Genomic DNA, 12,407 nt, shown 5'->3' with positions numbered 1-12,407 from the left:
GTTATCCTTCCCCAGGACATCCCCATATGGAAAAGGAGGTTTCTGGGAAATGTGCTGGTGATTCTGATATTTTCATTTCAGGCCTCTGTGGGGGATGTTTTAGCGTTCATAAAACCTTTCTTCTCCCCGTTAAATCAGAAATTAGTTAGCTATTCTGTTTTTGCATTTAACTGTGATTAAAATACTTGAAAAAAGTAAACAAGATAAAGCTATTTCCTGTTGATCTGTGTGTATCTCCATTATAAAAGAAGCCCTTATTAGCTGACCAGCTTTACAAAAGGGCCATGCTTGAGTAAGTGGGTTTTCTACTGAATGATGGCAGCTGTTTTCTCCTGGAAGACAGGATTCAGGTAGTGTTCTTAGGAAATCATAGTCAGAAAGGAATTTTGATCCTGGAAGAAAAATGTCATTAAAACCAGTACCTACTTGAGGTCTCTAAGTGAAAGGGTCAAGTGTACTGCTTGAGACAGAGTGGGCATTTATGAATGCTGGTTTCTCCTTTATCTTCCTTCTTACCTAATCATGAGCGTTAAAGATTTTAGAGATGACTTTTGGTATCTCAATTAACCATAATGTAGAAAACTATTTATGATTACAAATGGATTAAGTAAATAGTTATTTCCACAGTTGTATTTTTAGAAACAGTAAAATGATAAATCCTCCCCTTGCAAAGCCTCGTGAGGACTTAAGGGAGATTACATGCCTGATTAAATTCACAAAATATAAAGTCAAATTTTTCCTCACAGCAGCAGGCTTGTATACATATGTTCTGCACAAGCATATTTATGCCTGTGGTGGTCTTATTAATAAGGAAAAATAAAATAATGATGTTGCTTTTATAATAACAGCCACATCAGACTATCGCTCAGCTAATTACCAATAAATGTTCACATCTGCTGAGCATCAGTGTTGTCCACTCATTTTAATAAATGTGCCAGTTCTTACTAGGTTCACTAACTTTGGCAATTAATAATAATAATGGGAAATAAAATATCATTCTTAAAGTTACAGTTTTACAAAAGTGCACTGAAGACACTCATTCAATCAAATGTTCCTACTCTGGCGAAACCGGGGAGGGTTGTCATTGACATCCGTCAGCGTGATGTTCACTGTGGTGGTCCCAGACAATCCCCCCATCTGTCCACCCATATCCTTGGCTTGAATCACCACTTGGTACTGCTCCCTGTTTTCACGATCCATGTTGAGCAAGGCTGTCTTGATGATACCTATGGATATGAAGTTCAGAAATGGAAAGGGATATATTAAAAATACTTTACAAAATCATTTATTTATGCAAACAAACATAGATTGTCACCCACGATATGCATCACACTGTGCAGATGTCATGGGTGACCATAAAGATGATTGATTATAGTAATCAATCAATAGTAATCAATTTCCTTCGTACTGAAGGAAATTAAACCCACATAGGGGAGGTGGATACATAGATACATTAAAAAAAAATACACCTATAATGCAAGGAGAATGAAAACAAGTACAAGTCACATCCTGCAATAGTGCAGACTGTAAGTGGTATAAATATTAAGTGTTATAAGATGACACAGCAAAATATAACTTGGCGTGTGGCACAGTGCTAGACTACTGTAGCTGCTTGATAAAGGACACTGGGTGCATTATGAGGAAATTAATAGTCATATATACTTGAACTGACTCCTGAGTTTCACATTACCGAATTAACTAATTCCTCAGCAAATATACCCACCATCATGAATGCTCTGAGGATCTTCTAAATCACAAAACTGTGGTCTTATAAAAACACAGCATCAGTTGTCTCATAATGATCATCTTGTATGATCCTAGAGAATTTTTTCCCTAAAGCTGACGTGCACTTTAGTTCAACAGGTCCCAGCAGTGACCAACATTCTTCAGTTAGGTAAAATTTATTTCTGTTGTTAGATGGTTATAAAATAATTAGTTTAAAGAACTTCTAAAAGTTTGTCTAATTTCTATGTAAGGCTTATGCTTCAATTAGCAGCATTCTTTGAAAAATCACTGGAGAAGGCTTTATAACCTTCTCAGGTGGCACATTCCAGTGCTTAATGACTAGTGAAGCTGAAAATATCTTTTTTTATTTTTAACAAGAATACCTCAGACAACAGGTAGGAATGAATACCTCAATTTCATTCCTGCAGTGCTGGCTTCAGTGAAAGTGAAGCTGCTTTCTGTTCTCCAGATAATAGTACTTCTCTCTTTAAACACAGGAGGTCACCTTAGCCTTCTGTCCTTTAAGTTGAATAATTCTAATTTTTCATCCTCATTGTTTTTAAACTCAACATTTCCTTTTTCCTTGGGATTCTTTCTAAGTTCATGGCACCTCTTACATCGATTTCCAGCTGGATGTAGTGACCTAGAAAGGTTTTGATTTCTACTAACAATAATGGATGCTTAAAAATCGTATAAAAGGAACTCTACTCCTATTATGACAGCAAAAATATGTGCAGAATTTACTATACAATACAAGTGATATTTATTAAAAAACAGTTCATCATAAGATAGTATGCTACTCTGTGGAGATAGTGCAGAAAAATGAGATGTTGAAGAAGGATTCCATTAAGGCAATCTGTTTTGTTTTTTAGGGCAGTAGCAGTTAGGATAAGCTAGACAACGTGACAACAAAAGTAAAATTTTAGTGGTTTAACTGAACTGTAGTGCTCTGTGCAGGCAAGTAAGAAGCTCTGCTCATGAAAACCCTTAGACATTCAGGCTGGAGACCCACTTGATACTGGTTTCCATCCATGATCACTGTGGCAAGAGGAAGGGAACATGGTGGGTTGTGCACCAGGTCTAAAAGTTTCGCTTGGAAATGACTCGTATCACTGCTACATTTTATTGGCCCCAATAAATCACATGGCTACATCTAGCTTCCCAGCAGGGTAGAGAGATGCGATCCTACTAAATAACTAGAAAAAGAAGAATCAGATTATGTATAAACAGCCCTACTGGCTATCAGAAGGAGTTGGCCTTTCAGCTTCATCTCAAACTGGAAAAGAGAATAAAACAATGTGTAATTTTTCTGAATCTCCTCTGAATAAACATGGTGGATGAAAGATCCATTGTCAGATTTCTTGCTTAAAATGACCTGGATGTCATATTTACAAGTGTATCGCTGGTGTTGGGGAGATGAATCTAAGAAAATTCAATCACACTGATTGTTTTTATTAAAAAATATGCTAGCTCAGTTGAGCATGTCGATTAAAATTACAGATGGTAAAAAGAAGATACAAAAGGAATTCTAACCTGTTTCTGATTCAACTGAAAAATAGGGCTGCCCCTGTAGGATGCTATAGACAATTTTAGCACTGTTTCCGTACGTTGGATCATCAGCGTCAGTTGCAGTGACTTGGACAACAAATGTGCCTGTAATGACAGAAACATGAATTGAAAATAAATTAAGGGTTAATGACGGGTCCTTGATACCCACACATAAGGAGAAAGCACAATCTTACTTCTACAGAAAACTATCATGGCAAGGGAGTGAAGAACTACAGTGGGATGCTGGGCTAAAAAGCCTTGGATTTCTCACTCTGAAGGAATGTGATCAACATTAATAAATATTGTAAGGATTAAATTAAAGGGAAGCATGGGAATGATCATGACTTTGGGTGTAACTGATTCCAACCCATCTCCAAGGGTGAGATTTGATTGGATTCTTGCTACGGCAATTCTTTCAAGTTATCTAGGCCTCAATCTATTGGCATCTTGCACTATTTTTTCTACGAGGATTAGTGTAGGTATTGTTTAATCAGGAGGCCATTCGTGATTTTGCTGGAAATTTGCTGTGTCATAGGTGCTTTTACTCCTGGACTAGAACGTGCCGGTGTGGAGCCTGCAAATGCAGTAGCTATTTTGTGATCTTAGCAATGCCAGCCTGAGGACAAAGCTGAATAGGACAGAAAATTACACAGAAATATCTAGAACACAAATCAAACAATGTTCAAAGTCCACTTTACTTTTGGACTTAAGTAATGTGACCAATAAATGCTTGCATTGTTTAAAGTAATTTGAATTGTGTTTTCTGTTACTTACAAATAAAAGCATCCTAAGTGATAAATCTGATAATTCTAAGAGGTTGAAAGACCTTGAACCTTATGAGAAGTAGTTTTGGATTAAGTAAAGAATTAATTGGAATAGCAGAGGATACACATCCAGAATTTATAATCCCAAAAGATGATTATAATTAAATCCACAAAGAAGGCTATGTTGTTTTAGATTGGCATTCTTATCTTAGAGACCACAGTTAATAATAACCTTCAAAGTATCCCTAACCCCCAAGAAATTCCATGCAAATTTTTACATGTATATTACAATGAGAAGAAGTTCCATGGACTTTATCTGATTCTCAAAGGGGTCTGTGACTTCCAAAAAGGGTAAGACCCTCTGATTAAGATCATTTTATGGCTGACTTTTGGTATTCATATTAGACAAAGAGTAAGCATACTGCTAGAATTCTCCTGTCCACGAACAGGGCAGGGAAGTCACATTTAGGGAATATTAGAATTTTTACATTGCTTTTTTAATGTAAATAATTACATTATTTACAAATTACAAATTACATTATAATTACAAATTACATTTTGTAATGTAAATAGTAATTTTTACATTGCTTTTGTAATGTAATAAATTGTTCCATTTATTGAACAAATATACTGTACTGTGTTAGGGTTGGATGCTCTGGAGGTAGCATGTTGATGCATGAGATAGAGCACCCGTCCTTGTAATTTGACAAGGTATGTAGGGAAAATGAGAGCATATGATGTTAAAACGAGGAGTAGTAGAAGTCAACAGACACCTACGTTCTTATTTGACATCAGTACAAAATTTGATTGCTTTTAGAATATGGTTATCTGGACACTTTGAGTGCCTATTAGTTGCCAGATGTGGTACTGGGGGCTCTGCACTTGTTTTCTCCTTTCATTCTTACGATAAGGATTAGGAGTTGATGTTTATTATTTCTTTTTTTATAGATATGGAACTGGAGGATCAGAGACATCAAGTCATTTATTTACCTAAGGCCACATTGGTGCTTATTAGTAGGGATAGTTTCAAACTTAGGTCTGTTTGTCGTCGAAGTCCTTTTTTTTTTTTTTTTTTTTGCGGTACGCGGGCCTCTCACTGCCGTGGCCTCTCCCGCTGCGGAGCACAGGCTCTGGACGCACAGGCTCAGCGGCCATGGCTCACGGGTCCAGCCGCTCCGCGGCATGTGGGATCTTCCCAGACCGGGGCACAAACCCATGTCCCCTGCATCGGCAGGCGGACTCTCAACCATTGTGCCACCAGGGAAGCCCCGAAGTCCATTTTTACTACCTTGTTATTGTCCCACTACCTTCATGTAATTCTTTTGGGATGCCTTTACTATCACAATAATGACATGTTAATTTATGATAATGATGAATGTCAACATAACTGTGCCTGTGTGCAGATTAGAAAAAGGCTTCTCTTCCTCAAGACGTGTTACTGCCAGCTACCCTCAAATATTTATAAAACATATTTAATTCTATAATGACTTCAAGAGCACGCTGCACCTTATATTGTGCAGTTACACTTTGCACATCTTGTTAGAGTTGCCCAGTGTGGTGCTGATGACCAGGCTGTCCTTCATTAATTCTTCCTGCCCTTTACCACATAGAGGAAAAATATTTTTCCTAACAAATCTTCCTCTTAGAAGAATTCTAATCCTCCTCTTAACTTTGGTGATCATTTGTGATTTTTCTAACAAAAAGTGACTTCAAGTAATGAGATGAGTAACTTCTTCATGGGAAAAATTGAGATGTTTTATAATCATTTCTGTAGATTATGTATTTTCCAAGTCTTAGAATTGTGAACTGAAATGTCTCTGATATCTGACTCGCAAAATTATGGAAATGTTTTTTATTATGTAATTTAGCCCTTTTGAACTTGACACTGACTATAACTTAAAATAACCCTTTACACAATAGTTGAACATTTGTCATCGTCTCCCCTGAAGTGTTTTAATGTGGCTGACAGTGATGTCAGTAGGATTTTTTTCTTAATTTAAATTCTATTTACCTTTTCCCTATCTAAGCAAATTAAATGCACACGTATTAACTTTAAAATTGGTAGTAGAATTGTGCACAAAATATTAATTTACCATATTAATGTCATGAAAGTCTCTTAATTTCTACCACTTAGTAAAGAACATATCCTCTAGACATCGTCTGCATATTGTTTACGGATTTTTTAAAAAGTTTTCTTTGAGTCTCTTTCTCAAATATAATTACTCTTTAGTCTGGACTGTAAATTCAGGGCTTTTGTTTTCCATTGGGGAGATCCTTACCTGAAGCCTAATAGCACTATGGGCTAAGAGAAATAGAGAGGGCTGCTGCCTTTCAGTCCAAGAAATAAAGTGGGCATTTTGAGTGGGGGAGGAATTAAATGAAATGGTCTCTCCTCCCTCCCCCTCTCACCCTGCCACTTTTCATACCCTAATCACTAGAGGAAATGCTGTTTTCTTAAAAATAATAAGACTAGAGTAATATTAGGAGACACCGGTGCACTTACAAAAAGGACATAAATGGACTGTTTGAAACACAATGCTTCTAGAATTTAACAGCTAAGTCCATTCAATTCAGCAAATTTCACTCATAGGACTTGTTATTCAGTTGATGTACTAGAGGAAATGGTTGAATCACATCTCACTCACCGACATCAGACATTTCAGGAACAGTGGCCGTGTAAACCTCCTTGGTGAATATTGGTTCATTGTCATTGATGTCATGGATCTTGATGATGAATTCAGACTCGGGCTCCACAGGTCTCCCTGTTTTTCTGTTTATGGCCTGAGCTCGAAGGATGTAAACAGGTTTTTCTTCCCTGTCCAGCCTCTTGGTGGCCTGTATATCCCCTGTGTTTTCATTGATAATGAAGAGATCTCCTGCTCCATCTCCTGAAAGGATATATTTAAGTGATCCATCTCCTCTATCCTGGTCTGAATGTAACTAGTGTAGAAAAAAAAAAATTAAAGAAAGTAAAAGTCAAGCATGTGATCCTAAACTGTTTGTCTTTATGATGCAATGCTATGTTAACTTTCATTCAAGTCTTTCTAAGGGTTGCAGATTGTTCTCTTTTACTATTTACTTAAATCCTCAGTAGTAAATGCCATTCGTTAATGAACATGTTTCCTTATAATCACAGAGATTTCCAGAAGTGGAACAGAGCTTGGATAAAATTTAGTAATCCTGATTTTGAAGAATGAAAAACTAAAGGCCAGAGCAATAGTAAGATGCCCAAGGACATATAGGCCTGGCGGGAACGAAACTATTTTCACTACAGCTTTCAGATCTATTAATACACTCTCCCCCTCACTTTTATGTACACAGATACACTAGACAAGCAATATACTACTGAGAAAAGGATTTTGGTTTTTGAATCAGAGTATACATTTTGCCTCTACACATTGCTATCTTGGTGAATTTAGGAAAGCTAGTCAATCTTCTTGATTCTAATACGATGGAGATTATAGTCAAGTTTCTAGGAAGATGTGAAATTTATTTATGAAATTCAACTCAAGTGTTTGAGAAACATCTTAAGTGCTGTCAGGGACAATGCCTTGAAACCACCCTGACTAGGTAATTTACAAGATACATTGGAATAACAATTTACAAGATAAATTGGAATAAGATAAATTTACAAGATAAATCGGAAAAGAATATTTAACACATATTTTAGTTTAATATGGGAAAGGACCTTCTAAAAGATTAGATTGAATAGTCTGCCTTATGAAGCAGTGGGTTCTCTTTTCCTGAAGGTCATCAAGCAGAGGCTCTGATAAGATTAACAGCCAGTGAAATGGGTCCGGGTAAAGGGTTGCGGTAATGAACGTGAAGATACCACTGAAGTGAAGAGGGCGATCCTAACTTGGAAAAGTAGCCCATGGGTTACTTACCCTGAACTTTATATCCACTCTATTGACTTCCCTGTTGTTTCTTTAGTTCCCTTTTCCCCACCTCAGCAAAAGTTTAGGCAGTATCTCATAGGTCTTCCAATAACCTAACCCTATTCACAAGTTTTTTCAAAAAGTGCTTTTTACCAAGGAGAACTGTTTTCAGATCTCAGTTGTAAGTGTCAGCTACATACAGACAAGTCAGCTTTAATGGCTAGTAGGACCCTGTGGGGCCCTCCTGGGTACAAAAGCCCCTCTGTGCTTCCTGTTTCTTGTTTGTAGAGAAAGGCTTTAGTCTCCTAGGTCTTTGCTGAGTTCCAAAGAGCAGACTCAAGCAGTTACTAATTAGGTAAGTGAGGGAATGCAGAAACAAAGGAAAAGCAAATAGTTCAGTGATAAAACAGAGTCCTAGTTCCTCCTGAAGAGATATACATAACAATCTGACATATATTTTTGAGTTCTGCAGAAACTAAGCTCCCCCACACAAGGTAGAGGATGGTGATTACATGTTACCACAAGCATGCAGATGCCAGATTCAGAAGGTTGATGATTATGATTCCTTGAAACATCACCCTGTTACCTCACCACCAACCAGTCAGAAGAAGGTCCATGAGCTGCAATCCTCATGCCAAATGTTGCCTTTAAAAACCCTTTCCTGAAAGCCATTGGGGAGTTTGGGTCTTTTGAGCATGAGCTGCCCATTCTCCTTGCTTGGTGCCTCCAATAAACACTGTACTTTCCTTCATTACAACCTGGTGTCAGTAGATTGGCTTTGCTGTGCAGCAGGTGAGCAGACCCAAGTTCTGTTTGGCAACAATCTCTACCTTATTTCAACTCTGTCTAAGTGGAGTATAGGCTATGTTACAACAGTAATGGCAACAACAGCAGCAGGTAAACCATCTCTGTGTTCTCTTGATTGATACTGCATGGAATATTCAGAGTAATGTCTACAAACACATTTGAAAATAGAATCTCAGGGGAAAAGGGGACTTAAAAAATATGTAACCCAGACTTTCTAAAAGTATGCCCCGTGGAATATCATTTACACAAAATGCTGAGGAAAAAGCGTTCTGTGGCCCAATAATTTTGGGAAATACTTCATATTCTGCCTCTTTCTTAGAGTCACCCAGTGCCCATTAACTTAGGAAAGGCTGTGAGTACCTATAGTCCACAACTAAACATCATTTAATCTAGCTTTCCTGAACTTTCTTATGTAATGAATCCTTTTTGGGTGTGATCCGTATTGATATTCCCCAAAACAGTTTTCCAAGAAACTCATTTTGGGAAACATGAGATAATTGAATCCATCACTGCGAGAGTCAAGAAAACTGAGGCTCCTATATGTAGTGTTTCCCAAATCACGCAGCTCATGTGAGAGTCAGATTAGAACTTGAGTGCAAGAAGAGGCTTATCGATTATTCCATGCAACCTTCTCATTTTGAGAGATAAACTGTGTCTAATGCCATACAGCTACCACTAGTTAATAGCAGAGTTTGAGGAAGAGAATATTATTTATACAATTAGTGGCCTTGAAAGCAATTTGACAGAAATCATGCAAGATAAGTGCGAACGGGGAGGAAATTGCTTAGAAGTGAGACAAACGCAATAAGAAATGTAAAACAAGAGCACTCCATGATTTGTGTAATGTGATGTGCTAAGAAAACGCTGAAACACTGACTACACAGAAAGAGTCACTGGGGAAAGTTTTAACTCTCCATCGTCAAATTCTTATGACTGAAGAGAGCTCTTAAAAAGCTATTTCATTAACTCATGAGTAATGAAACCAATGTCACTGCCCTTTGGATCTGGCTCTAGGACAGCCATGGTCAGCAGCCTGGCACAGTGCAGGGGGCACCACACCAGGAGTCCCAAGTGTGGGACTTGCTCATTCTCTCTCTCTCAATAGGACAGTCAATTAACTTCCAAGCCCTGGGATCCTTATCAGAAAATGAAGATAATTGAGCTACAGGACAAGGCTGTAGTGAAGCACTAAGAGACTATATACAAATACTATGTTAGTTCCTACATAAACATGCGATAAAAGCATGTGTTTTATAAATTATAAAGTGTCTTCCAAATTTAAGATATTGTTACTATTATTAGCTCTTAGTTCACAATAAACATGTTTTTGCTTTTGACTTTGAGAACTTTGTTCTGAGGCCTTTGAAAACCCAATTTTACAAACACATGGTATCTCTAAGGTAAAATCTGTTATCAAAAGCCCGTATTCTTCTATCAGGTGGCCATTGCTATCTTTCCACATGATTTATTATATTCTGCATTCCGCTAGATTATAGACTCCCCTCAGCCGGTTCTTTCATCACTTTCAATATGTAGTTGTTGCACAATTAGTAGGTGAATACCACATTGGATCACAAGATTTATTCAGGTAAAAGTAATCAGAAACTTATTTTTAACTGTCAGGAGAGACCATTTCGATGACTTATAGAACAAACACCAAGACAATGTAAAAGGGCAGTGGAGATGCCACCTAAGAGCGTGAACAGGGATTGCTCTGCAGATCCCAATTCTGATTTATCAGTATTTGAAAACTAGTGGGAAAGTGCATCTCTTCACTCAGGCATTGTATAATAATAAAACAATTTAACCTCATCCCCCTCCCAGTGCAGTGTTTGCATCTGATGGAGCGCACAGAATAGAAACCTCCAGAAGCCTTTGTGTGCTCTTTCCCCCTCTACTTCCCTTCCACTGAACCCCCCTGAGGCCAGTTCTTTTTTCTCTTCTTGGGGAAAAGAGGAAACGTAAGAAGACATCAGTGCAAGTGAAAGCGGTGGTGACAAGCAGACATTAGGGGTTTATTGAGCTCTTAGAGTTTAATTGGATTTTTTTCTTTTGTGATGTCATTCATCATGGCCACTGTAAAAGGCAGAAGTTAAACAACAACAAATAAAAGGTTGTATGCTGCCCGAGGCATGTTTTTACTAATTTCAGTTTAATGTGGCTGTTCCATTAAGTTTAATCATCTGGCTCACTTCTAACGATTCACCATCAAGTAAAAATTATCCACTTCCCTCAGAAAGTCACATTTCACCTGGGGCTCGCAGGACTTTTTACTACTGTACCTGGAGCATTTTGTTGCAGAAGAAGCTCTTGGTCTTTGCTTGTTTTTCTGTTGACTTATCATTATTTTTTTAAGTGTAGCATCTTGACGAATAAATACAAGGATCTGGGGTTGTAGATACGGCCCCATCGCAGGCATCGCTAAAGCGGTGCCAGTATCTTTTTATCTGCTACGTATGCCACCTCCCGACTTGATTTTGTCTCTAATTCAAAGGTATAACACTAACTGTACAGATTTTTAGTGGTTTATGGAGCTAGTTAATGCTGCCCCATTCCCCCCATTCCCTATGTGTCACTGAGTCACTTGTCTTAAGTCAGTAACCAAACTGAATCTTCTAAGCATATACATCGTTGAGACAAGAAAGCAGCGTTTAAACAGAAGTTTACCTACATGGCACATCTGGAAGTACCTACAACAGCCTGAAAGGGGCTTAGGGAAGGAATTATGTGATTTTTTTTGCTGAAATTAAAAAAATGGGTTATGACTAATATGCTCATAGAGTGTAATGTGGCCCTTTAAGAAATGTAATGATTGCTAATCTGAAATGTTATAAGAATCAGAGAACAGCTGTGGTGAAAAGATGTTGTCTGATTGGGATTGAAGTGTAGAAACTGGAGTTACAGCAGAGAGAACACCTTTGTGCTAAATAGATTGAATATTATTTTAAATTGGGAAAATAGGTTTACAATCAACTTAGGACAAATGGAAGCTTAACTGAATTCAATATGTATATGTATATATGAGTGTGTCTATACATACATCTCTCTACATAATGCATGTATACATAATGCTAATAAATATGCTTAATGTAAAAATTGTGAAGAGCTTGTTAGGTAGAGTTTATGTCAGGAAGAAATTTCTTGAAGTACATGGCAGGGATTAGGAGTAGATTCTGTTTCAGAGATCATAGGGGTAGGTAAATAAAAATATCTTTTTTTTTTTTTTTCTTTTGCGGTATGTGGGCCTCTCACTGTTGTGGCCTCTCCCGTTGTGGAGCACATGCTCCGGACACGCAGGCTCAGCGGCCATGGCCCATGGGCCCAGCTGCTCCGCGGCATGCAGGATCTTCCCGGACCCGGGCACGAACCCGCGTCCTCTGCATCGGCAGGTGGACTCTCAACCACTGCGCCACCAGGGAAGCCCTAAAAATATCTTTTAATAAAATTTTATATTACATATTTTAATATGCTCTATTTGGATGTTAATGATTATTATGAATTAACTAATTTATATCTAGTTTATATTTAATTTATGTTTTTTACAAGTTAAAATACTGAGGGCAGCATATTTTTGTGGCAGGTTGTTGGAACTAGACATGCAAATTCTCAGGCCCCATCTACCTCCAGAATCAGAAACTCAAAGGGTGTGGCCCAACAATCTGTGTTTTAAGAAGCCCTCCAGGTG

General features: G+C 37.8%; 1 protein-coding gene across 1 annotated transcript in view; it reads right to left on the bottom strand.

Moving 5' to 3' along the window:
• LOC309820034 (cadherin-6) overlaps window positions 1–12,407 on the bottom strand; it is a gene marked incomplete at both ends in the record, with an annotated part of 55,644 nt that overhangs the window by 18,791 nt on the left and 24,446 nt on the right. The window contains 3 exons of the mRNA XM_082650495.1: window positions 1,059–1,226; window positions 3,259–3,378; window positions 6,683–6,977. Coding sequence (XP_082506621.1) covers window positions 1,059–1,226; window positions 3,259–3,378; window positions 6,683–6,977 — 583 coding nt within the window. The remainder of the gene's footprint in view (window positions 1–1,058; window positions 1,227–3,258; window positions 3,379–6,682; window positions 6,978–12,407) is intronic.

Source organism: Grampus griseus, assembly GCF_964374135.1.
Source record: "Grampus griseus genome assembly, chromosome: 3".
In the NCBI taxonomy this organism is placed as follows: domain Eukaryota; kingdom Metazoa; phylum Chordata; class Mammalia; order Artiodactyla; family Delphinidae; genus Grampus; species Grampus griseus.
The sequence above is the reverse complement of the archived record's forward strand: the minus strand, read 5'-3'. Positions and strand labels throughout refer to the sequence as shown.